At 43.7% G+C, this 26,685-nt stretch overlaps 1 protein-coding gene across 1 annotated transcript in view; it reads left to right on the plus strand.

Moving 5' to 3' along the window:
* The first annotated feature begins 10,695 nt into the window (after nucleotides 1–10,695).
* Sparcl1 (SPARC like 1) overlaps nucleotides 10,696–26,685 on the plus strand; it is a 30,604-nt gene continuing 14,614 nt past the window's right edge. The window contains exons 1-2 of the mRNA XM_057772476.1: nucleotides 10,696–11,065; nucleotides 25,618–25,682. Coding sequence (XP_057628459.1) covers nucleotides 25,629–25,682 — 54 coding nt within the window. The 5' untranslated portion in view covers nucleotides 10,696–11,065; nucleotides 25,618–25,628. The remainder of the gene's footprint in view (nucleotides 11,066–25,617; nucleotides 25,683–26,685) is intronic.

The following is a 26,685-nucleotide window of genomic DNA, read 5'->3' on the forward strand; positions in this document are numbered from 1 at the left end:
ACAACCCAGACCTTAGCACAACTGACACCATAGTGGAGGTACCCTTCAGGCCTTAGAACCCAGCACATAAGCAGCAGCAACTTGCCAAAATGAGAACAAAGACCTAACCCATCCAAGTCCATAGTTCTGGGAAGGTCCCTGAATGTACTAACCTTGCCTTTGATTTCTGTGGTTCCACTTTTGCCCGGCTGTTCTTACTAACTGAAGTATGACTTCCTAAGATGTGGTTCTGCGCTTAAAAGCTTGCCCTGAGAAAGGCTCGGGCCTCCACTCAGACCCCACACACATTGTGGAGTCGCCGGCCAGGCAATCAAGACTTTCCATTTGTTTAAACTCTGCCCCAGTGGTCTCTGCTGGCTGCCTCGCATTTCCAAGTCTCAGCCGAGACGAGAAGAGATTGTAGTTACAGAGAGTTGATTTTTGTTTCCTCGGGAAAAGCAATTGGGATGTTTTAAAACATCTTTCTCTGCATCATTCCTTCATAAGAATTTGTACAACTGTGAATGACATTAACATAGCAGAGTTCCACAGGAACACACGTGTGACTCAGTTTCTCCCACCAGAAGTTTCACTTGCCCATTGATACCACAGCAAACTGTGTTTTCAAAGCCCTTTTCAATGTGGAATTTTTACATATTATTATTGTGGATGTTTGTATATTTGCATGGTTGTTTTGCATGTGTGTGTGTATGTGTGTGTGTATTTGTGCCATGGCATGAGGGTGGATCTCGGAGGACAATTTTGTGGGAACTGTCCCCTCTATCTATCCAACCTGAGCTGAGTTCCAGAGAGTTCTCGGGTTGCCTGTCTTGTGAAGGAAGTGCCTTCAGCGGCTGGACCATGCTGCCAGCCTAAATTTTGTATTTCTAAAGCCTGAGACATATTTCATTTAATTGCTGATGCTTCTTAGTCAAAAAGGCAGGAGTGGGTGGGAGAAGAGCAGGCATTTTAAAATAAACCTGAGATGGATAAGGTCCTCAACTGTCATCAGACAGGAGTTGGAGTACACTTGGGGAAAATGTTCCAAAAGCTCCTTAGGGAATAAAGATGAAAATAAACTTCTGGAAAACAGTAGAATACCCAATACACCATAAACCATTCATTTGGTCTCCTTGCCAATAGCCATCTAGTGCCAGTACATATGCCACCAAGTAGCTTCCCTAACATTTGCAGGGAAGCCACGTGTGCTAGACCAGCAAAATCTCTCTATACACCCTAGCTCTCTCAGGCCTAAAAACCCACGCTCACCGGAGCCAGTTTCTGCTGCAAGCAGCCTTCCGCTATTTAAAAGAGTGTGCTGTGGGAACCAATGCTGCAGCTAAGAAAACACCAGACGGACTTGGAGGAGGGAAGCGTTTGGCTAATAACAGCATAATGACCTCACCCATGAGAAGGCTGTAACCGTCTGTCTCCATGGGTCTAACACGCCCTGCTAACCACATGCACAGAGACAGTGAAATTCGGCAGCATCTCCCTTGAACCAACGGTTGAAACATGGGGTGTGTTGATAAATGAGGCTAGATAGGTAAGTCTTTTGCATAAAGTCAGAGCAAGGGGGGAGTTATGGAGCTCGTGTGGCCTGTGTTGCCAGCACACAGCTAACACCCCTCCCAAACTTGATGAGGTTCTGTCTCAGAAGAGACTGTGTGGTGCTCCCTGGATTGTGTGAGCAGCTGCAACTGCAGAGCCTGGCCAAAAGGATGTATTTCATCCTGCCTGCCTGAAAGCAGTGTTCCTCGCAGAGTGCACCAGGCATTCATGTGAAAAGAGGAGGCGTTCTATATCCTATTACCTCTGTGACAGTGCCCAGCCAGGTTTGGCCTCCTGATTGGTGGCCATCGTCATTTTCATGACTTACTATAATAACATATCAGGCAGAGCTCTATGGGAATACCATCCCTTCCCTTCTCAGTTGCCTAGGGCTGGAAATCATCACCATCCACATTTGCCAGATGGAGGCATCTAGGCACAGGGACGTTGTGTAAGCTGACTAAGGTCACAGAGGTCAGGAGCATCAGAAGAAGGATGTGAAGTTAGCTGTGCTTCATCATTTTCTACTAAACGTCTTCCAGAAAAAAACAATGACTGTGGCATGCCCTTGGGAACGCTGAGTGTGTAAGTCAACTAGGGAGCTGGTACACCTTCTTCCGGGCCATAGCCAATGGCCTCTTTGATGTCCTTCCTTATAGGGCACTCACCGGGACTAAAGGACAAGAAAGTGGCTGACATTGTACTTCAACTCCAAATACCCTTCAAGGTAGCATTGCCCAGGTTCTAAATCAAGATGCTAGGAATCCATGCCTTTGCATAAGTCTCTGGGCTGCACTGATGTAAGCTGGCAATGGATTTGACAGAGAATGTTCTGGACCAAATGTCACCAAAACTTTCAGACAGAAATGGTTTCTTGCTATTGTAATAGAGGAGTTCGGTGAAAACAAAAGAAACAGAACTTAGTAAAAACCCACTCACACACAGGTGCAAAATATCATCAGGAAAGCGGCTGTGGACTTTGATGCAACTGAGAATGACCTTAAGCCATTCCATGAAGGGAAATCTGCATTAAAACTTATGTTTTCCTCAGCTTTTAGCCCTCCACCTCAAGTCACGCTCAACCATCATTTTTTGTACACCCTCAGAGGTGTCTTGTGTATGCCCACATGACATTTTGCGTCTTGTGATTTCTCACTGCACTCGCTCTGGGGATCATGGGTTTGGTACCACTCGGGCCACCTACCAACAGGCATCATCCCCACCTGACAAGTCCCACAGTGCTTTCCAGACAGCACCAGTTCCAATGGACACCGTTTCCTTCACTGTGCACTGTCAGCCTCCACCGTGTTCTGCCACTGCCAGTCGGTGATCACACCACCAGCATTGACACCATGTCCTCTCACCACGGATGGATCTTGTTAAAGCTCAGAACAAAGCTTCAATGCCAAAATGGCTCCAAGTGCTCTGGAGTCGCCTGCATGCAGAAGTTTGCTGTGTTTCTGCTACACTCAATCATGTGTAAACCAACACTGGGTCCCACATGTCCAAAAGTCCTTGAGAGATTCCATTAAAACAGCTGTCCTGTTTATGTGGAGAATCCTTCTTTCAAGGACGCGGGGAACCAGTCCTCCGAGAGTTAGGGCTGGGTCATATGTAGGAGAATTAAACAAGCCAGTTACTCTAGCAATGACCTTAAGGAGCTAATTGTGTCTGTTTAACTTCCTGCTCACTTACAAGGAACCTTTCCAAGGAATTCTGGCCTCCTCCTAAACGACCATCCCAGTCAACTTTCAGACCAGTCCAAGTTTATGCAGTAATGTGTAACACAAGGCTCAAACTGACACAAAAGTAGAGATTCAAATCTAGCTGCAAATACAACTAACAGTTGGAATTTTGCTAAATGCTAAACTGAAAAATAAAGACTGAGCCATAACTAATAATTCCTTCACAGCTGTGGACTTCAGCCTTGTCACCACCCTCCCAGGAATATCGTAGGAAACAAGAAAGTGAGCTTACTATTCGAAAGGCCTGCTGGTTGGCACAGCAGCTTGTGTTTATATATGACGGTTGACCTTCTTTGTCAGTTTGGCCAGATTTAGAATCACCATGGAAACACACTTCTGAGCATGGCTGTGGGAGTGTTTCCAGAAAAGTAGAATGAGAAAGGAAGATTCACCATGAATGTGTAAGGCACCATCTCAGGGGTTGGGAGCTAAGAGCCAGTCCCTTCCACACTTCTATAGACACAATGTGTCCAGTCACTTCATGTTCCTGTCACAGGGGTTGGGAGCTAAGAGCCAGTCCCTTCCACACTTCTATAGACACATGTGTCCGGTCACTTCATGTTCCTGTCACATGTCCTCCCCACCATGATGGAACGTACCCTACAAACCTGAGCCAAAATAGACTTTCCTTCCCTCCTTCTCCAGCTTCTTGCCAGGAGCTTGGTTACAAGAGCAAGAGAAGGGACTAACTCAAGGGTGTTATAAATCATTTACTTTGTTATTTAGAGCAACCAGGTTTCAAGTTAGATTTTCAGCCCATCCTGTAGTAGGTTAAGCTGTGTCCTCAAAATAGGTGTTCAGGCCCAAGTTCCTGGGCTTGTGAATGTGGCCTAATATGGAAATAAAATTTTGTAGATATTGTCAAACTAAGATGGGGTTTTACTAGATTAGGGTAAACCCTAAATTCAGAGGCTGGTATCCTCTAAAAAGGTGAGGAAAACAGGGACAGGGAGATGGCTCAAGAGTTCAAACCACTTCCTGCTCTTTCAGAGGTTCAAGGCGCCCATTCTCGGGCAGCTGACAATGACGTGTAACTTCAGCTTCAGGGGCCTGACAACCTCTTCTGGCTTCCAAGGACACTGCACAAATGTGGCACACTCACATAGACATACCCTCATACATGTAAATAAAAGTAAATATTTTTAATCAAAAAGACACAGAGATTTAGAGGAGACCCAGAGGGAACAGGCCATGTGGAGACAGAATTGGCACCGTTGCAAAACAAGGCTTGCAGAAGACCACTGGGAGCCACCAGGAAGGAAGGGATAGCGGAAGATTCCATGAAACCTTTGGGAGCAGCACAGCTTGGAAATTTTTACATTTAGCCTCCAGGATTCATAACAAAACAAAAGTAACTCCTTATGTTTTGAAGCCGGGCAAATGTATGGTGATATGATATGCAGTCTTCTAAGCTAAATGGACTTTGGTGTTGACGACGGCAAACTGTCCTAGCTACTTTTCTGCCTCTATGATAAACACCATGACCAAGGTAACTTATCAAAGGAATGGATCATCTGGGGCTCCCAGTTAAAGAGTCCAGCACCATCATGGCAGGGAGCACGGCATGAGGCAGCAGGCACAGCATCAGAGCAGCAGCTGAGAGCTCACATACCCTTCCACAAACAGAAAGCAGAGAGCACATTAGGAATGCAGAGCATTTTGAATCCTGAAAGCCAGCCCCCAGAGACACACCTCTTCCACCAAGGCCATACTTCTTAATCCTTCCCAAACAATTTCATCCAATACCAGGCTCCATGTATTCAAACATGTGACCATTATCATTCAAATCACAACAGGAGCTAACAACACAGATTTCAAAAGATATTAGAGTGACTTTGGGTAATTGCAGTGGTTGGAAGAATTTTGAAACATAAGAAAAGCATAGAAGACCTTGAAGAATTATTAAAGGAAATATGGATAAATGAAAATGAGGACATGACCACTCCTATGTAGGATTGTAAAGCCTTTTATTACAGATATGAGACAGAGAACAGTCAGGTGATGTGAGATTCCCCTCTGTATGCTGTGAATACCATTGGTTAATAAAGGATTGCTTTGGACCTATAGCAGGGCAGAACTTAGCTAGGTGGGGAAAACTAAGCTGAATGCTGGGAGAAAGGAGCAGAATAAAGAGAAGCCATGGAACTGCCACTGGAGACAGACATACTGAAACTTTGCTGGTAGACTACAACCTCATGGTGATGCGCAGATTAATGAGATGGGTTAAATTAATATGTAAGGGTTAGCCAATAGGAAGCTAGAGTGAATGGGCCAAGCAGTGATTTAAATCATACAGTTTCTGTGTGATTATTTCAGGGCTGAGCAGCCGGGAACCAACAAGTGGCCTCTCACAACAAAGACATCTGGAAGAGTCCAGACTGAACATGGCTAACAGAATAGACAGACCACGAGAAGAATGAGATGAGGGGAGAGCGAAAAAGGTAGAGAAGAGAGAGCAAAGAAGAGGGTAAGAGAGGAGACCAGAAGCAAGAGCACCAAGAGAACCTAAGGAACTATAGCTGAAATGGCTGGAGTTATATAGTAAGGAGAAGCTGGCGGAAAGAAAGTTCAGAGGCTGGAGAGGTTAGGGGTAGGGTGAGAAGTGCTCAGAGAAGTCACGATTTTAGCAGGAACATTCTGCTGAGAGCCAGGTGACCAGGGTCTGCTGTGATATGTTAAGTAGGCCCCTCAGTTAGCCATTTGTCCTGAGCTTCTTTGAGACCTAACAATGGACCTTAAAGAGACTGCCAAGGGCCCAAAACAGAAAGAATTAGAGCCCTAGAAAAATCTGTCCTCTTAGTTATCTTGGCTACATTGTATTATGACCTAAATGTTTACGGAAATATCAGTGTGCTTCTGGGGAGAGCTAAGAAAGAAAAGTATGATGTTACTGAACCCTGGAGGAAAAGCCAGGCTTGCTAGAAGACATCAGAAATCTGCATTATGTTCTACTTCTGGGTAGAATGCAGGGCTTTTATGTGATAAACCCCACTATTTAACTGAGGATATTTCCAAACAAGGCGTGGGAAGTGTGGCCTGATTTCCATTTGCTGTTTATAGTGAGAAGTGAGAGGGAAGATATAAACAGAGTAAAAACCGTTAAGCAACTTGGTGATTTGGAAAATTCTCAGCAAAATACGAGATTGGAGAGAACGGGGCAGATGCAGGGCAACAGCACTTCACAGTGGAGACCGAGTGGTGACCCTGGCCAGGGGACCTAGACAACCTCTCCAGTAGAAATCAGAAGCCCAGATGGGTGCATCCTAGACACAGCTTGTAAGGGACTTATTTGGGCCCCATGAATCTCACACAAAGAATCAGCAAGCTCTTAAGACTGTGATATCAGCAGATACACTGGCCTGGGAAGAAAGGGACAGACACAAGAGAAAAGGAAGGCTATGGGGCCTCCAAGGTTCCTTATAACTGCCAACATGTCTGATGTCAAGGAAAAAGGGAAGTGACTCCTGCTGAGATCAGTTTGTCCCCTCCCAAAATCTTTTTGCTCAGATACCTCAGAATTCAACTCTATGGGGAGTTAGGATCGTTAGTAAGTAAGGTAAAATTCCTAATCCAATATGGCTGCTATCCTTAGAGGAAGATTAGAACATTGACACATAGAACATAGACCATGTGAGAACTGAAGAACAGGGCAGATCTCCATAGACCAAAACCTGGATCTCAAGAGTTCTAGAACTATGACAAAAATAAGTTTGTTGTTTTAAGATAGCTGGGCAGCCATGTTTGTTATGGTAGTCCTGGCAGCTTCAAAGGTGACATAGGGCTGCTGCGACCTCTGTAGGCCCGGGGAGCATAAGATGTCTTTGCGGTCCAGAGGCCAGAGCACAGAGCCGTCGAAGACCATCTGGCCGAGGAGCAGCAGTACTCGGTCCTGCAGAGCTTTGAACTTGCTTGGGACAGGTGATCCTTTTGTTCTTCCCATTCTCCCTCTCAGAATAAGGATGTCTCCTTATTTCATCATATTTTAGAAAGCAGGTAGTATCTTTTGTTCAGGAATAAATCTTCCATACCCCTAATCTAAATGTCTCAGATGGTGAGGGTTGGAGGTTTTTGAATTGGTAATATTTCTGTGAGATGAGAGACTTGGAATTGATAGCTAATGGACCAAGTGTTTAAAATATATTAAAGAGCCTGGAGAGGTGTCTCAGTGGTTAAGAGCACCCGTTCAGTTCCCAGCCCTCACACAGTGACTCGCAGCCATCTGTAACTCCCGTTCCAGGGAATCCAATGCCCCCTTCTGACTTCGGTGAACACCAGGCATGTGTGTGTTCCACATACACACGTGCAGGCAAAACACTCATACACATAAAATAAAATAAATAACTCTTAAAATGAGAATAAAATGAAACACATTAAGGATATTGAAGTGGCGAGAATGTGCCGTAGCAAGTGAGAAAGAGGTGAATTTGGGGGGGCCAGACGCAGACTGTGCTTGAATTGTAACCCCCCAATGTGTGCTCCAACCTCTGAGTCTGGAACCTATTAATAAGACCTTACTTGAAAGTGGGTCTTCACAAATGGAGTCTGGGTAAAATTAGTCATTACTAAATTATGACAAACTCACTCTCATGACTTGCATCCATACAGGAGAAAGACACCACAGAGATTGAGGAAGAATTTAAGAGGACTAAGCCTATTCAATAATGACACATTTTATGAATATTCTTTCTGGTTTGTGGTTTGTGAAATCTACAGATCCAGAAGCCATGGTTATGGAATGAAACCCTTGGCTGAAATGTGTTCTTCAATCTTTCCCCTAAAATAGGGTTTTAGCCCCCCTCAAAGACCAGAGTAGGACAGGAGGTGGGCAGTGAATACCCAGCTCCACCCTGACAGTTGAACAGAATACTAGATGTTGGCCTGTGTCAGGTGTCCTGGCCAAGGTTGACATCCTGGTGACATCGCATATGCAGTCCTAAAGCCTACTCTGTCAAAGTTCTGACGCCTCATGTAGAGAATGGGCATGTTTTCTGTGTCTGGCGTCCGGCTCCATCTGTGAGGTGGGCATTGTTGTAGGTTCATTGCCCTCTGCTTGGAAAACTGTAAACGGTTTTAGAAATGACAGTGTCAGGAACAATGAGAGCTTGGATGTCTGCCAGTGAACATTCCCAAAACAAAGCCGTACTTTAAAGACATCGTGGACTCCACACCCTTTGCAATTGTTTTCAGTCATTTTTCCTTCGACCTCAATTGTAAGAGTTTGTATATATTACAGTGTTCTGAATTTCTTATAACTGAACAGTAGATTTTTCCAGTCGCAAAACTGAGTCAATCCCTCAAGTTTTATAAGCTGAACTAGCTCTCTTCATATACAAATTACACTTAAACCATAATTCCAGTTTGCCTTAAACAGTCTGTCCATAAGGAAATTCATTTTATCATTTTTCCAAAATATGTCAAATTTAGGATTAGAAAAAAATTTGAGTTGGTCAAAAGTTTCTCTCATTCTCATTGGATTAATCCCATTGCCTATAACTGATCTCATAAAGATACCTTAAACAAATGGGAGATGCTAATTCAAATAAGTTAATATTCGAAGTGTCTGAGAAAATTCTTTAACCAACAAAGTCAAATCCTCAGGAGTGCTTTTCTATATAGCCTGCATGGTCTCACCTCTCTCAGGTCCCTCAGGACACTATCGCAAAATGGTGTCAGGGTTGTCTACACTGCTAAGACCAGAGAGATGTGAACAGAAAGGGGAAGAAACAGAGACTAACACAGCCACTCCTGCTCCTTCCTCTGTGGAGCGGCTCACACTACAGGCCTGAGCTGAGGAAAAACATCCCATTGTCTAGGCTCCAGGACGTCATATCCTTAAGCCTTCCATTAGGAGCAATAATCCTGATCCCGGACACGTGGGCCCCTTCCCAGCTGTGAGGGCTCTCGGGCAAACTGCCCGACTTCCTCTGCTCACAGACTTCCCCACTGCAAAACAGAGATAAGTTTTGTTACCTTTCTTCCTCAGTGTTCTGAAAATAAATAAGGCAAATGTTTCTGGGGTCCTTGGAGAGAACTGGCTGAGGCGTCTGCTAACGTTGTAGCTAAGAGCCTTGTTTGTTTGCTTTGCTTTGGTTTTTATGAGTCTGTTTTCCTGATGACTCTGTCATGCATTCAGAAAACCCAAATTCAATTACAACTCCTCATCTAACTTTAATAAAGAAGCACAGCATCCAAAGTGTTTGTCTGGACACCTAGAGACTAGAGCAGCACCCCCACCTGCAGGAGATGCCGCAGTTGCTTTGTAGGTTGACTAACACAGGTGTGAAGCCGGGAATCCCTGTTCACTGGTTACAGTTGGAGGCCCTGGCGAAAGCACAAGCCTTCCCAAGCTTCGCTCTTGTCTGATGTAAACCAGAACAGTGAACGCTTGTTGAGTGTCCACTACATGGGAGTGGGTTTGTGCCATTTATTTGCATTAAATTATTTAAACTCAGAACAATTACCTGATCCTATGATCTGTATCTGTAGCCTCATCTTATGGATAAGGAAGCTGAAGCTTAGAGATGTCATGATCCCATTCCCAGGTCTACACAGTTTGGGTGAGAGGAAGCTGAGCTGCAAACCCAATCTCCCTGGACTTCAAGCCTATTGGTATATCCATTACACAGAACTACTTTTCAACGGGAACATAGTGAGACCTCCGAAGACGTGTCAGAATCAAGAGGCGTGAAGCACAGAAAGCCGTTAGCATAGGGCCTGACCTACAATAAATGTGCAATAAATATAGACATAATAACTGAAATAGTCAGACACATAAATGAAGAACCAGGACGCAGGACCAGGCCTTCTGGTGTATTATTACCTTAACCCTCTGAGGCAGAGGCAGACAAATCTCTGTGAGTTCCCGATTAGCCAGGGCTCCATAGTGAGACCCTGTCTCAACAAATAAAGACCACAATGCAAAGTCAAAAATAAGCACAGCTCAGGTCTGTTTCCCAGGAAGACCTTTTCTTGTCCACCTAGCTTTATTTACCATCGTGGACTTACAGGAGGAGATGACTGGGGATGAGCAGGCTGTGAACCTCCCTAAACCAGCTCAGGCTCTGTAAACAGCAACCTAAATTTCCAGAGCTGCTTGCACAGCATTAAGTAGCCGGACGCTTGGCTATTAACATTCAGGCTGCATCTAGGAGGGCAGTTTCCAATCGAGCGTGTAAAAAATGCATCTGCTACAAGAGTCCTCCTCTCCTTCAACCCCGACTTCCCAGTCACCCTGGGAATAAACAACTGTGGGGAGTCTCTTTGCAGCCTCTTAAAGTCGCACCCCACCCCCACCCCCAAGGAACCCCAATCATAGGATCTCTCAGACCGTTTGAAAAAAGAAAAAAAATGCATGAGGAGCCAAGAGCTTACGTTCTGGCCAAGTTAGGAGCCTATGAGAACAAGAGCTTAGGGGAGGGCTGTTCGCTCCGTGCGCGCAGCAGAATTAGCTCTCTCCCTCTGGGTCTGCTCTGCCTGCAAAGCTCAGCAGCACCGAGGGAGAGAGATCCAGGAATCTGCAACAAAAACGATGACAGCCTGAAATAGCCCCTGGTACCAACCTCCAAATTCTCATCTGTCACTTCAGACCCTGACTGGCTGGCGGGGCAACAGAATTTCAACTCCAATAAACCTGAATGTGCTTCTAGGCAAAGGAGCCAAGCTCAGGAGGAAGGGGGTTGAAAGAGTTCGTCTTGGGCAGCTGTCAGACTTTTACTTCCTACTGTGTGCACAGAGGGGATTCAACATCTGCTGAAGCCACCAAGGCACTGGATCCAGCCACTTCTCCGCAGGTAAATGTTAATGAATTCCCTACGTTGGCCGATTGCATGTCTTAGACTGACTTCTGTTATCTGAAAGGGCTGGTTAATGATTTTGATTAAATAATTCAAAGCCATTTACTTATTTTAAAAATCCATTTTGAGTAATTTATAGGGTTAAAAAGAGAATTTTCCTTTTCGTAGTCATTTTTCTTTGCCTCCTACAAAATTAATAAACTAATAAACTATAGTTTTAGTGATGACCACACCAGAAATAAATACTTCAAATCAAACAACATGCATGCTTCTTGTGTTTAAACTATCTGCAGTTATCCATCAAATAAATACTTCAAATCAAACAACATGCATGTTTCTTATATTTAAACTATCTGCAGTTATCCATCAAATAAATACTTCAAATCAAACAACATGCATGTTTCTTATGTTTAAACTATCTGCAGTTATCCATCAAATAAATACTTCAAATCAAACAACATGCATGTTTCTTATGTTTAAACTATCTGCAGTTCTCATCATCGCAGTGTACTTAACAGCAATGTAGGACTGGAAAGCTTTGTTTTTTGGAGAGTTAGGAACTCTCTCTCTGATAGCATATTCTGCTTCTGCTACTTCTAAGTTATCCCTTTCCTGTTCTCTCTCTCTCTCTCTCTCTCTCTCTCTCTCTCTCTCTCTCTCTCTATCTATCTATCTCTATCTCTATCTCTCTCTCAACGGTTTAGCAGGTTTTTCTTGACTCCTGTTCTCATTAGTTAAGATGTCTACAAGGGGACAGGAAATTTGCCCCACTCCTGATAATGTCTTCGTTAGGCAAACAGATGCAGAAGTAGCGTGAAAAGCTAAGAGCAGCTGTGCAGTCTCTCAGACGCTTCTCTTATCTGGCTCTTCTCAGATGCAGCATTTTCCTGGGAGCCCTGCTTGCTCATTCCTCCAGGCCCAGATCTCCATGCTGGAGAGAGCTGTGCGCTGCTTTTGTCTGCAGAGCAATACAGTTGACAAGGTGCCCCAAGAATCCCTGCTACAGTCTCATGTGCACTGCCTATTGTCTGCAAAGAGGTTCAACATGTCACTTTGACATTGTATCTGCCATTCCTCTGGGGCAGGCCCTGACCTCTCAGATTAGAAATGACCCCACAGTCTGCACCCCCCCCAAAATTTATTCTCTCCTTTCTCATGGATACCAGGGTTTTTTAAGTCCAAAGCTTGCTCAGCTAAATCTTTATTATATAAGACCACATAGATGTGATTTATATGCACATTGTCACACTAAAAAGGTTTTCTTTGTTTTTCTTCAACACCCCCTTCTTAGAGAACATTTAAATTTAGGATTATCTAGTGAAATCTAGCAAGGTAGAACTATCTATTTCATCTTCTTGCCATTCAATCAACTAACGCTACTTCCTACATCCGGGAAAACAATATGTGTGTTGTTCAAAGATCGTGCCCCTCTCCCCTTGATGCACAGCTTTTGGACAGTCGACAGTCATCGAGTGGTTAGACTACTGGGGGCTGACTTCAGTTTAGTCTCCGGCAGGCATTATGGTGCAGGTCTATAGTAAAAACAAGGAACAGCCATGACAGAAAGAGGTGTGCCGTGCAGAAGCATCTGGGCAACTCCAGATGTTGCCTCTCTCACTCCCTCTTGACTGTTACGTTTTCCCAGCTGACTTGCAGCCATGCATGAATATGTCTGCTTTGGTTAAGTTTTAGCATGATGTCCAGATACACATTGAGGACATTTTTTCCCTGTCAAGGATGACAAAAACAACTGATCACAAAGCCTGAGGCATGTTGGACTTTCTTATTATCCTGGAACAATCTTCAGGGGGGTAAACCAGGAGAACCTCTTACAGATCTCATAGGATGCCTTCTGTCCCGGCTGCATTTGTACCTGATTCCCACCTAGCCACAGCCTGCTTCTTTGTCATAGACATCAAGGGTTATACAAAACTCTGACTCTGGAAGAGACTGGCCGCTTCAAAGATAGCCAATAAAATTAATCTGAGAAAGACACTGGCCTCTGGTTTCATACATGATGATCACATAACTCTGACTTATATAAGATCATATAGATGTGGTTATATGTGCACATTGTCGCACTAAATAGCTCAGGGACCCTGGACAAGTGACTTTACCTTTTTTGTGCTATAGAACCCTTAGTGATATCATCGGACTCATAAAAATAAAGCATTAGATAGTGCTGAGATATGATGTGAGAATTAAGTGGAAAAAATCTATGCCTGGTATATATTAAATAATCATAGCAACTATGAAAGGATTGGTCTAGCTTTTCCTTCACTGCGTAAACTCTGGAAAGGGGAGGAACTCTAGGCTTTCCCTCTATTTATGCACTGTGCTCTAGCAAGTCCTCAGACTCAAGCTAAAATCCCCAAGTCAGCATGACAGAGTGGACAGGCTTGGGCTGCCCCTGAGCTGCAACCTCAGCTCCCCCTCACACGCTGTGTGGATTTGGCCAGTCACTTCCCACCTCCAGGCCTCAGCTATTTATCTCTTAGACAAATAATCCCCAGAGGTGAGGTTGTTGTAAGGGTAAAATGAGATATTTATGAAACACAAGTGTGTATGGTATCAGCCAGAACACTGAACTCCCCAGAAACACTACAATTGCCACAAGAAATTTCATGCCCCAAGCTGTCTATTATGAAGTTGGAATGCAGCTTCTAGTAGCATTAGAAATGAATAAAGAAATATTCTTTCAATTATCTTTTCTTTATTCAAAGAAATGTAGAGGAAACCATTTTCGGGGCCTCAACACAGGTGCTTGTTCCTGAGTCTCCATGCTCCCTTGGTTGGCAGCTTCTGAAAGGGCCTGAGTCAAATGGGAGGGGCCGCTTTTCAGGTCAGCTCTTCCGGAGGCAGAGAGGAGCCATGCCGCAGTGTGACCAGCTCTAGTTTAGGGATCTCCTTGGACAAGGGGGAGGCCCCAACATTTTTCCTTTCAGACCTTTCTTGAAGGCAAGAACAGAGGTTTTGACTTGCTCCAGGGGTGTTTTTTCCTCTCTCTGTTGACATCCAAACAAAAAGGCTTTTTTGGTGCTGGTTGTTGTGTTTTTTGTAAACTTCTCCCCTATGTTCCTAGCACTGAGATGTCAGCTGCTTTTTCTGGCTATGTAAAGTAGGAGCTGCATGTTGTCATAGTGATGAAAGGGTACAGAGAGAGTCCCAAGTCATGACCAGCTCTGTGAAACAGCTCTTGTTAGTCTTAAAATCTTTCAGTGGAGATAAGGTGTCCAGTTCTGGCTCATTTCTTGCCTATTATGCAACCAACTTATGTGCAGCAGTAGCTAAATGTTTCCTTTAAAGATTCAGTGAATAGAAGGTATTAAGAAAGCAACTAAAGCAGCACCCATCTCCCGTGAGGTGCAAGGGGAAAAACCGGGGAGAGAAAGGAGAAATAAAAGTCACCCTCCTCGATGGCACACACTGAGGTTGTTACTCAGCATCAAGCCTGTGTTAAAACCAGCTGCTAAACTCAAATGCCCTGGCTTCCCCTGTTTTTCAAAGGGGGAACCGATCGTTGTAAGATGAACTGAGGCGATGGATGAGAGCTTAGCAAGGATTGGTTTTATTGTCCTTTTCATGATGAGGTCTAAGGTTCACGGAGATGGCCCTTTGGAACTTGGAGTGTCCCAGAGAGTAAATTGTAATAATAGCCTCAGAAAAAAAAATTTGCTTACTTAACTGGTAAATTTGTAAAGGAAAAAGAAAGGGAATAATTATCGGTTTAGGGGTTGATATTTATTTATTTATTTATTCATTACGTTTTGAAGAATATAAGACTTTTCTTGTCTTAGTACTAAGACAAAAGGTATAAGCCATTTCATCTTCCCTGAGATGTTTCGTTTCCTAACATCTTAGGTCAGACAACTACCTAAAGAATGCTATTTTTACCTGATGCCTCAAACTACTGATGGCATTCAGTGTTGCTTATTCTGTGAAATGTCTGGGGGTTGGGATGGGGCAGCAAGGAGATGAGCTGGAGCAAGGCTGTGCTCCTCAGGGCCCGTGTGTACTGAAACAGTCATTAATCAAACCATCCCAGGAATGGAAATTGCATACGCAAGCATAAGGTGGCCTTGAGGACAAAGCCATCTTCATCTTTCTAACGGTTCTGGCCAACCCAAATGTGCAAATGGACATTGTGTACTGCAGATCTCTAACCTATTACTCACGTGCCAATTTTAAATATCGTTTCATCTTAGTCCATTTTATGTGTTTTATCATCTCACGTTTCCTGCCTTGTGTGGAGAATCTCCGCGTGTGTCTTTAACATCTGTGTCTGTGTGGACTGGATCTGCTCTGTCATTGCCTAACAGCAAGCATCCTCCATCCTGCAGACTGTGATTCACCTTTACAAACCTGCTGACGCTGTGAATGCAGCTCTGGGCACAAGTTCTCACCCTACGGTGATGCCATCCAGATTTTAATTACTTAGTGTTCCGCCTCTCCCAGTGCTCTTTAAAGAGTTTATGGAAAACCACTTAAATCTGTAAGTGAAGCTCTAGAATTGTGTGGTTTCCACACTTGCAATAATGAAGTCATGCCCTAAGAATAGTGATTAAATCTCCTTTATCTCTTCCCTCACCTGTTTGGTCAAGGTTGATTTTCTAGGAATGAAAACAGGCCGTGCTTGAGGCTGCTTCGGATTGGTTTCCTTAATAGTACTCTTTTTTGCTCGAAATGATGTCATTCAGACCAGGGGCTCTCATGAGAGAGAATGCAGAGGCGCCAAATACAATGAATCAGTATTTTTATACAGCATGAAAAAATTCACCCTACCTCTGAACACATATTGCTTGCAATTGTATACTGAGATATATGTTGCACGGTTAAAGCGTGTTTGTTCTAAGAGAATATGATGGAGCTTGACCTCTACTCAAGGTCAAAAGTAACTTCTCCCTGCTCCCACCCTCCCCTCCTCCCTCATCTGAAGGCTAAAAATAGGGGTTGTGTGTGGCAGGGTGGTTGGGGAAATAAATGTGAGCAGGAAGAATCATAGCCTATATGACAAACAAGCAATCAACCGATCTGGGAAAGAAGAGGGAAGGAGAATTGAATCTAAATCCCCACCCCCCCACCCTGCAAAGCACTTCACCGCTATATTTGGGGACTCTGTTAGATTCAGGTTGCATGTGCATCTCAACATCTCTGTGGATTTCTGGTCAGATCCAAAGACCCAGCAACCATGAGTCTCGTCTACCCCAAATGAAGAACCACATGGGAGTCTGTGGTCTGGGAATGTCTGAGAATAGCCCGGGACAGGCGCACCTTGATGTCAGCTGGTGGCTCAGCAGAAAACTCAAAATAGAAAGGTTTTGTTTGCGTTCTTTGGGTGACTTTAATGCCAAGCTCTAGACCTCCTCCTGGAGACTCATTAATACTTTAAAAGCTCTAAAGCACAGTGCTAACTCTAGATCAGGTAGCAGCACGCATTGGGCAGGTGAAGTATGACTAAAGGCTTTGCTCTCAGAAAGCAAAGCCTGTGACTCTCAAGCAAGACCAAGAGAGCACTGTTCGAGTCTGACTAGGAAGTGCCTGTAATAGTCATCTCGTTTGCACCTTCTCAGAAAGGAAATTCTCCATAGCTGCCCTAGCTTCTAAAAATAGTGGCCTACAGGCTTCCTCTGACACAAACAACCTCAACAGAGGATACCTGGCCTTATTTGGAAGTGTGGATGTACATGTTTCAGGAAATAAAACGCTAGCAAGAAGGAGAAAAGGAGAAAGCAGGGAGACTAGTTGAGGCAGGAGTCTCCCTTTTAGGGTCTCTGGTATGCCCTTCTCAGGCCCCTTAACTTAAAACAAAGATGAACAGATCAAATGGTTGTCAGCCTTCAAGACCAGCCGCTGAAGCCAGTCTCCTTGGTCAGGAAGGAAGGGGCTTAGTTGCTTGATGATTCAAGGCACAATGAGGTTAATTCAGGAAGGAGGCAAAACTACCAGCACTTAAATCCCCACATAGCTTGATGTGACCAGTAGACAAGAGGAATCTCTCAGGGGTATGGATGACTGTAGTGGTACCCTGACTTTTAAAGTGTAGAAGAGAGAGGGACAGTAAGGTAAGGGTACTCACAGGGGACATGTGGGTTAGTCTAAGCAGGTTTAAGTGGTGAGGCAGTCTAGAACTTAAGAAATTTAACTTAATTTCAATTTATATATGTTCTAAGTTAATATGACTTAATGTTATAAAAGCTATATGAACTAGAAAAAAATCAATATAAAAGTCTACCCTGCCCTATCCTTACTATAAATCTCTACAAAATGTTGCAGAAACTGAAATGGAAGCAATTGCAACCACAAAAGGACACACAATGAATTCATTATTTAATTTGGATAGAGAGTGATGATCTAGGGTGTGCCAAATTTTGGATACCTTGTCCTCTAGAAAGCAGACACTTGTGGACAGAGATAAAGACCAATCAAAGGGTTTCCTTCAAAGAAATGTCCATTTTCCTACCAAATGCAATGAAGAAGTGCTGTGTGGCTGTCAGAGGCCCAACGACTTCTCTTTCGTCTCAATGTCCTCCTCAGGCTCTCACGGCCCAAAGTTAGAAATGCTACCTCAGAGACCAACAGTGGTTGACTCATGCACAGCTGCCCCATGGTGCCTTGCAGCCCTGTGTCTCCAGGCTCGTCTGGACTCTATTGACAGCTGAAGAATAGGACATTCCAGCTCTACGGCTGGCTGTTCCAAGCGTGGAGCTTGAGTTGCTGCTGAGAAATCTAATTACTCCTTCCTTTCATGGTAAAATCCAATTACAACCTCTCCCATGGTGAAAGCCAATCCTTTAAACACAAAAAGGAGCCAAACAGAGGGATTGTGTGTGTTCTTCTCCGTGAGGTGCTATGCAGACAGGACGCAGGGACCTTGCTGGGGACAATCATCACAACCTATTGCTATTCACTTGCTATCCCTTTGCCCCTCAGAAGCAAAAAATTTAGATGTGATACCAGGAATTTGAGGAAATTTTCTAAAGATCTATTAGTTATGACAAAGCAAATTTTGAGCCAGCATCTAGTCCCTCCACACATACTTTTTAATTCAGAAAGATGACTTTTCAGAGCTGAAGAGATGTCTAGCATCTAAGAGCACTTCCTGCTCCTCCGGTGATCCTGAGTTCAGCTCCTAACACCCACAGCTGGTGGCTCACAGCCAACTGTAATGCCACTTGCAGGAGATCCAACTCTCTTCTGGTCTCAACTGGTGCTTACAGACTCACAGAAATATATGTAAATAAAAATAAATAAGTTGGACTTTTTTTTTTTGTTTTTTTGAGACAGGGTTTCCCTGTATAACAGTCCTAGCTGTCGTGTAACTAGCTCTTGTACACCAGGCAGGCCTTGAACTCACAGGGATTCACCTGCCTCTGCCTCCCGAGTGCTGGGATTAAAGGCATGCACCATCACCTCCCAGCCAAGTTGGACTATTTTGAAAAGATGGCTTTCCCTGTTGAACTTGGAATAAATCTAATAAATTATTTAGGCCAAGATCTGTTTCTGACATCCTTAATGCTGTAGCTGTAGCTCAGACTGTGAAACAGCAGTGTCATCTGGAGAAGGGTCTCCAGACTTCATAAAGGCCAGCTGAAATGAGTGGAGACAAGCTTATTTATAGAAATGTGTATTTGTACTTGCTTTGGCAGCACATATACTACAGATGTATATTTTATAAGTACTGTACATAAATATTTATAAACTAGCTAAAATAATGAAATTGTTTATTTCATTCAAATCTCTACTATTACAACCTAATCGCTGGAATGGGTCTAGTATCCCTGTTTGTAACTTGCAAAGAAAAGAGGTGGCAAATGTTGGAACAAGCCTCCAGCCCACTACTGGGTTTTAAACGAAGACAAATGGAATACAGCGTGAGAAGCGGTTACTTTTCATAATAGCATAAACATTACCCTAAATGCCGTCAGAATCTGTTCTACATGCGCACACACACACACACACACAGAGAGAGAGAGAGAGAGAGAGAGAGAGAGAGAGAGAGAGAGACCATAGTTCTAAAATGGAGAGAGAGAGAAAGAGAGAGAGAGACACAATAACTCTAAAAGCCGTATTTTGTATTGATTCAATGTGAGCTGCCAACCCACTGAAGTGACATGACAGAAATTCACTGAGAGGTAACCTGAGATTCAGAAGAAAAAAAAAAAAAAAACGTAAGAATTGACTTTATTTACGGCAGTGGAAGCCTGTAATTGGTTTAATACCACCACGCTGGCCAAATATTCAGGCTATGCTGTCACACTGGAGCCGTTTGTAATTCTGGAGCGACCGTTGGTTCAGTGCCCTCCACCAAGCTTTCATTCGCCATCAAACAACTCTGAGTTAACTCTCCCTGAATCAATGCAACATCTGTCACATTCAAAAAGAACAAAGCCCCAAGTGTCTTCCATTTTCCCCTCTTGCCCCTAGCTCTAGCTCACACAAATACATTTGAAGACCTAACCCTGGAGTCCATTTCTCCCTCTTGCCCCTAGCTCTAGCTCACACAAATACATTTGAAGACCTAACCCTGGAGTCCAGCTTAATCTCTCTGTAAATCTTTCCAATTGTTTCCTAAAATGTGGAGAGAATAAAACACTAGGAATTTGTTTAAAGCGAAGAAACTTTTAGTTTAGGCCTCGGTGCCGCCAGTCATTCATCCTTATTTGGGGGCTGATGTGGGAGTGATTTCTTTCTAATCTGTTGCTTTCATTGGTTAATTAATAAAGAAACTGCCTAGGCCCATTTGATAGGCCAACCCTTAGGGGGGTGGAATAAACAGAACAAAATGCTGGGAGAAAGAAGCCGAGTCGGGAGTCGCCATGATTCTCTCACTCCAGACAGACACAGGTTAAGATCCTCCCTGGTAAGCCAGCTCGTGGTGCTATACAGAATATCAGAAATGGGTTAGATCAATATGTAAGAGCAAGCCAATAAGAGGCTGGAACTAATGGGCCAGACAGTGTTTCAAAGAATACAGTTTCCGCGTAATTATTTCGGGGCATAAGCCATGCGGGCGGCTGGGTGCCGGGGACGCAGCCCTGCCGCTCTTATTACAACAGGGGGCTTCCTGACTGCTTGTGGCAGGGTCGTCGTATCCACTGTGAGCTGAAGATGGGAAGTGACCCATTTTTCTCTAAGTGTTTTGTTATCATTTGAGGTTTTGTTTTTCTGGGCAAGAATATAAATCCATGAAATCTAAGTGTCGTAATTTTTTGTTCCCACAAGGAACAGAACACCAGCCTCTGCTTACACTGTGTTTTGGTTCTTTGTCGTGGCGTTTTTCTCAAACCCAGTGCGTCTGTAGAGTGACTGTTAAGGTCCAAGAGTGAGTCACATGGGAGATGTCTAATTCACCCCACTGCCTCCAGCATCACGAGAGCAAGGCTGAGGACTCCAGAATTGATATGCTAGGACTTGAAGGCGGTGGGCGCATATTTTTGTGTTATGAAGTCAGAAATAATTGTCATTCCCCCCCGAAAAAGATTCCCATGTCCACTATTAATCATCCAAATTGCAAAATATATTTGCATTCAGCTAATTGGACCCACTCGTTACTAGATAAAATGTTATGGGTCCTAGGACAGAGCACAGTGTGAAAAGGGGCTGGAGACAAGTTGAAATTGAATGGGCTAAGTAGCATTGAAGAGGCCCAAGACATGGCGTCCCTTGCTGTATGAGATCTGAAGATATGCAAACCTATGACTCCTGTATTTTTACTCAAAGTTGTTATCAATCCAAATCACAAAGGAAATGGTGATTCCAGGCAACAAACTCCAATCTGAGAACTTGAGGAGAATCTCATTAGAAGTTATTTACCAAAGCGTGGGAAGCTATGGAGAAGCTACAGGGCTCTTAGGGACATGGCGGTCAAAACTGAGTTTGTAAATAAAAAGGAAGGAATTCTCTGAATCCAGAGAAAGCCATCACAAAGGGCCAGGACACTCAAGAAGGAGCACAGCCACCTGAAGGGACTGAAAACCACAGGCCCTCACCTTCTGCACCCTTGACTCCTCCTTTCAGGGTCCCTGTTGGCTGAACCCAACAGAAAGTGGGTCAGAAAGTCTGTTGATCCATCCCTGGGAAAGAAGGGTGTGGAGACACACATGGACAGAGACTGTGTCAGATGTAAGGGAGTGGGAGGCACACAATGAACAGACACGCTGCGGTGCAGTTGTGAAACAGCTGAGAACCAGCTGTGAGCCAGCTGTGCTTTTGCCTCTCTGGGTTCTTTCAAAAGGCAAAAGTAAACCTCAGCCTCTCCTCTTTTCCCAAGAAATTTTTCAAACTAACTCCAACCATAAAGCTCCTTAGGATTAGTTGCCTCTGCACCTGTGAGTGATGAGCTCTGTTATATCAGTGGGCAGACAACTGGCATCCTCAGAAAAACCGTTGGCCATGACAAGTCTACATGAGACGCTTCCACCATGTGCTAAGTCCTGGAGGGGCTCCTTGGAATGAGTGTTTTTATCCGTAGCTTACACAAAAGACAAAACCTTCTCAGAGCACACCACGGTTCCCAAAGAGGCCCAGTACCATGAGAATCAGGCTACTTGGAACTGTATTTAGGTATTATTTGCTGTTTTCCTTAATCCTGAAAGAGAGCTCTCTCAGTGAATTATTCTTGGTTCATTCACACAGTTGAAAGCACTTGAAATCCCTCTCAGTTAGAACAGAACAACTGACTTATTAACGAAACGGACAATTTCCACTGAAGCCAGAGGCTTTATTTTATACTCATAGAGTTTAACTAATGAGAGAAATTCAAAGAAAAGCAGTCAGATGAGAAGGCCAGAACCAGGCATCCAAAGGAGAAAAGCTTGGTGGTGGTGGAAGGGGAACTAAAGGAAGAAAGAAAATAGAGTACCTGACCATGGCAGGAGCCAGCCTTCAGGCAAGAACGGCCTTGTTTTAGCAGCATGAAGCACATTGCCTGTTTTATTGAGCCCCTATAGTAGCGCAAGTGTGAGGAGCTTTCAGAGGAGGCTGCTGAGAAGCACATGTGAGATCCATGAAGCTGGGAGTTTGTGCAATGTGTGGAGCCTTTTTGTTAAGATAAAGGAGTCACCATCAGGTTCCGAACTTTGTGTGGCCCCTGTGCAAACGAGGGATCTGAAACTGGAGGTTCTTGGTTTTGTTATCTGTCCCTTAGGTAGCTAGCTAGAAGATAGATAGATAGATAGATAGATAGATAGATAGATAGATAGATAGATAGATAGATATAATATGATATATAGATGGTTGAATAGATAGATGACACATGGATGGATGGATGGATGGATGGATGGATGGATGGATGGATGGATGGATAAATGATAAATACATAGGTAATGATAGATGATAGATAGATAGATAGATAGATAGATAGATAGATAGATAGATAAGATAAATAGATATGATATGATATGATATGATATGATATGATATGATATATAGATGGTTGAATAGATAGATGATACATGGATGGATGGATAAATGATAAATACATAGGTAATGATAGATAGATAGATAGATAGATAGATAGATAGATAGATAGATAGATAGATCTCAAAAATACTATTGAGCAGAAAATAACACAAAAATGAAAAAAGTCTGTATTCACAGAGAAAGGGGAAACAGGGCAGAGGCTGTAACCAGAGTTGAGAAAGGTTAATATGACCAAAATTACTTCCCTAATCACACTATGAGGCAGAGCAAGATGAAGCCATTCTAAAGGCAAATTCTTGAGGGAAAACAACACTGAGAACTGCTTTGTGAGTCTGGGCCTGTGGAGGTGGGGATGAGACACAGGGGGATTAGTGTGCGGTAGCAAATGAGGGCCTCTGAGATATGAGGAGGAGGCGTGCAAAGGCCTTCATGGCAACCCTACCCTGGAAAGCCCGCAGGATCCTCTGAACATAATTAAAGTAATCCCTCAATAACAGACCCCAGAAGACAGGGACTGCTCTCATTTCTTCTGAGTGAGAGACGGGGGTTGGGGGAGCCTTCGAGGCTGTCCTTGAAAAGCACACATTGGGGTGACCAGATGGGAACAGTGGTGAAAGGGCATGTTGGCAAAGTGAGGTGCTGGGCAAGTTTTCCTTGGTGGGCAATGCTGAGAACCGGAGGTGTGAGGTCACAGGAGGAGTGCCTGAGTGTCACACAGGGAGGGTGCTCACCACATTACCTGGCATGAGGTGTTAACTACTTATTAACGTTGGTGAAAAGAAGGTAGTTTTTCAATAAAATTATACTTCGGGAAACACAATGAATACTAAGAGATTCAACTTCCATTTCCGTCATCTATTACTGAATGCCAGTATATTGTCCCAACACGGAAGCCCTTGTATAACATCGGAAGGTTTTGTGGGTCAGGGATCTAGACTCACCAGGAGTACTGACCTGGTGAAGGACTGTCCCTCACAGGTGGGTATGCGTTGTCAAGGACACGTGGAAAGCTAAAATCATTAGGACTGGTAAACGACGTTCAATGATGTAACAGCCCGGGACAAGTGGCTAAGGGCTCCCGAAACAAATGTTCTAAGAGGGAAATATTAAATTTTTGTGACCCAGATCCAGAAGTCTGGACCATCACTTCTACCTTAAGCACTCAGTCAAACAAGTCACTGAGGACAGCCCAGATTCAAGGACAGAAACAAGACGACATTCAGTAAGAAGAGCAACCAAGACCTTAGTGCCTACACAGAAAATGGAAGACATGGTCGCTTGGAATACAGCTCGGGTCTGTGGAGCTTTGCTTCTTAGGAGGATATTTCTTTCTGCTGCCAAGTGTCTCATCTGGATATTTGTTGTGGTGACACAGACTGGCTGGCCAATAGGGGCGTTGGATTTGGGATTCTAATTTGCTGGTTTCTGCAGAAAGGCCTTACCTAGAGCATGAGTCTAGCTGGCATGGTTTAAAGTTTCAGCTGAAGTAGCCCATCTGGCAAGAGCCATCCTGTTCCTAACAGAAGAAAAAGGCTTCTTCTCCTTCTTTTCCACCACCCTGCATCTTCAGGGTTGCTGGGTTTATGACAGTAAATACTGGTGCGAAGGAAGGAAAGAGCTGGAGAGCACTAAGCGACAAAATGATTCCAAATATGTGAGTTGTTAACGACCAGAGTTGTTAGGCCATTTTCTGCCTTGGAGCGTTTCAAGAAATTGAAAGGTTCTCCATTGTCACAGGTGTTAGGAATCCCTGATGGCTAGATGCTCTCCTTTGAGTCTCCTGGGAAAACTCCTCCAGCCCTGTCTTGTAGATAAAGTAACGACCTGGCCAAGGTCTCTGGGCAGTGGAGAGACAGTTCCAGTCTAAAGCTCAGATTCCACTTCCCAGCCAACCCTTCCTTTCAAACGTTCTGCGATGAGCCAGCTTGTTGATTTGGAGAAGAGCTCCCATCATCTCATGTCAGTACACAAAGTATAATTCCACATATGCAAAATTGTGTCCCTGTCTGCATCTCTCGTGTCTAGAGCCTCATCTGCTCTTCCTGAAAACAAAGCCTGCATTTGGAGAAACAGCACACTAAATCTGACTGTCTCAACTGATTTTTTCATGTATCCCGGAATAAATGGCACTCATCGTTCTGAGTGAGGACGTCATGGTTTTTGTTTTCGAGCACTTTGCAAGAGTCAGCAAATCGAGCCTCCACCATCTTCCACGTGGCGGTTGTTCTCACAGCATCTCGTTTTCTACCATAGGCCTCACTTCTCTACACAAACCCATGCGTCTCAGTGATAGCCTACAGACCATGAAATCATTCCCATCACCGTGCGACAAACACAGTTATCCTGACGAGGCAGCAGGATCAGCCACTTATCCCAAGACAGAGAACACACTAGAACTGTCTCCTGTTTTTTAATATGGGACAAGCAAATATTCGTCAGTGGTTCACTAGTGTGTCCTCTTGGGTTGTTTCCATATCACATTAAACATAAAATTTGGAAGTAAAGAAAAAGGAAAATTCATTTCCCAATGACTCTTAACCATTAGCATTCACTGAGAAAATAAAGTATTTTTGGATACCATCAGTCATAGATATATCTTACGTATTCCCCCTAAATTTACTATCTATTTAGTTTTTTTACTTTTGCTCTTAGTTCCATATATGAAACGCTTATTTCTTTTTTATTGTTATCCTTTGAGAATTTCACATATGAGTACTTTGTTTACATCCTTTCCAGCCCTTCCTCTTCCCCTCCAGTTTCCCGTTCCCCTAGTAAAATGTTTATGTTTGATACAATAGTCAAAATATGTTTTAGAGAAAAGAGCATCTGGGGGTTGTGAAAGGTCTAGGGTTACCTCTGGTTTCGTGATAGAACATTACATTGAGCAGAGCTGGAGGTCCCTGGCAGCTTGTGTCTTTTCTCATCGTAAGTGGAAACATATGAAGGATCAGGCTTTATAGGAACAAGGCAAGGTAAGAACTGAAATAGGTTTCCATTCAGATGTGGGAGACTAGTAAAATGACAGTCACTTCTAGAGTGGACAATAGCCAGCTAGCATTTGTAAAACCATCTGGTAGTCGTCCCAAAGGAAGCCTCCACGAATCTGACGCTGTCTCCTTGATTCACAGGTCTAGACAACATGACGCCTGCGCTTTTCTTCCTGTACATCTTGGGGACTGCAGCTGCGATCCCGGTAAACATCCTTCCCTTCTGTGTTATAGCTCTCCCTTCTGGCTCTGCATTTGGAAAAAACTGTTCTTGACTTGAGGTGCTGAAACAGGAAGATCCATCTCAAGCCCCAGCTGAGCCTAAAAAGACCCAGTCCCAAGCAAAGACACCCCCACCAAAACGATCCTTCTAGGATGGCTTTGGATTCTTTGTAATTCCAATTACATTTCCATGAAGTAAATTCATAAGTAAAAGAAAAAAAATCAAGATAACATACTTTAAAAAACATTTTCCCATAGAAGAGCTAGTTCCAGGACAGGAACCAAAAGAGCTACGGAGAAACCCTGTCTCGAAAAATCAAAAAATAAATAAATAAATAAAAATAAAAACATTTTCCCAAACAATAAGGTAAAATAATTATGCAGCTGAAAATGTTGACTATCATCTTATTAGACAGAGTCTACCCAAACAGTAGTGAGGGAGAATAAATTGTAGATCTGTGAAAAAACAAAGAATTTAACATCTATTGCGTAGCCATTCTCCTCCATTATTTTCTTCAAGATCAAAGGCATGCTGTCTGATTTCTGAGACTGAGACTCTCTTTTGATACTCTGCAATAATAAAAACAGGACTCAGTGTAGTAGAATCGTACATGCTATGGTAATTAATGGCTGCTACCTCAACTCTAGGTTGTCCAAGACAGTATGTTCCAAGTAGGCGTGACTAGGGTGTCTTCTACTTCATGGTCAGGCACACTCTCCCCAGCACCATCTACAAGTAATAAAAACCACTATATGCAGAAAGCCACATCAGCAGTTTTGGCACTATTGATTGGAAGCTTTCCTTTTAAAGCCTGGTGATCATTTCTGATATCATCTTTCATTAAACCACTTGTGCCATCTGTTTTTCTTCATGCAAGGGAAGAACCAACCTCCTTCAGACAACATTGTGCCCTCTACCCTAGACTAAGATTCTATCCTTCCTTTTAGATGAATGGAAGCTGCTTCCAGACAGCAAAAGCAAACTCC

The sequence above is a fragment of the Chionomys nivalis genome, chromosome 6 (genome assembly GCF_950005125.1).
Source record: "Chionomys nivalis chromosome 6, mChiNiv1.1, whole genome shotgun sequence".
In the NCBI taxonomy this organism is placed as follows: Eukaryota; Metazoa; Chordata; class Mammalia; order Rodentia; family Cricetidae; genus Chionomys; species Chionomys nivalis.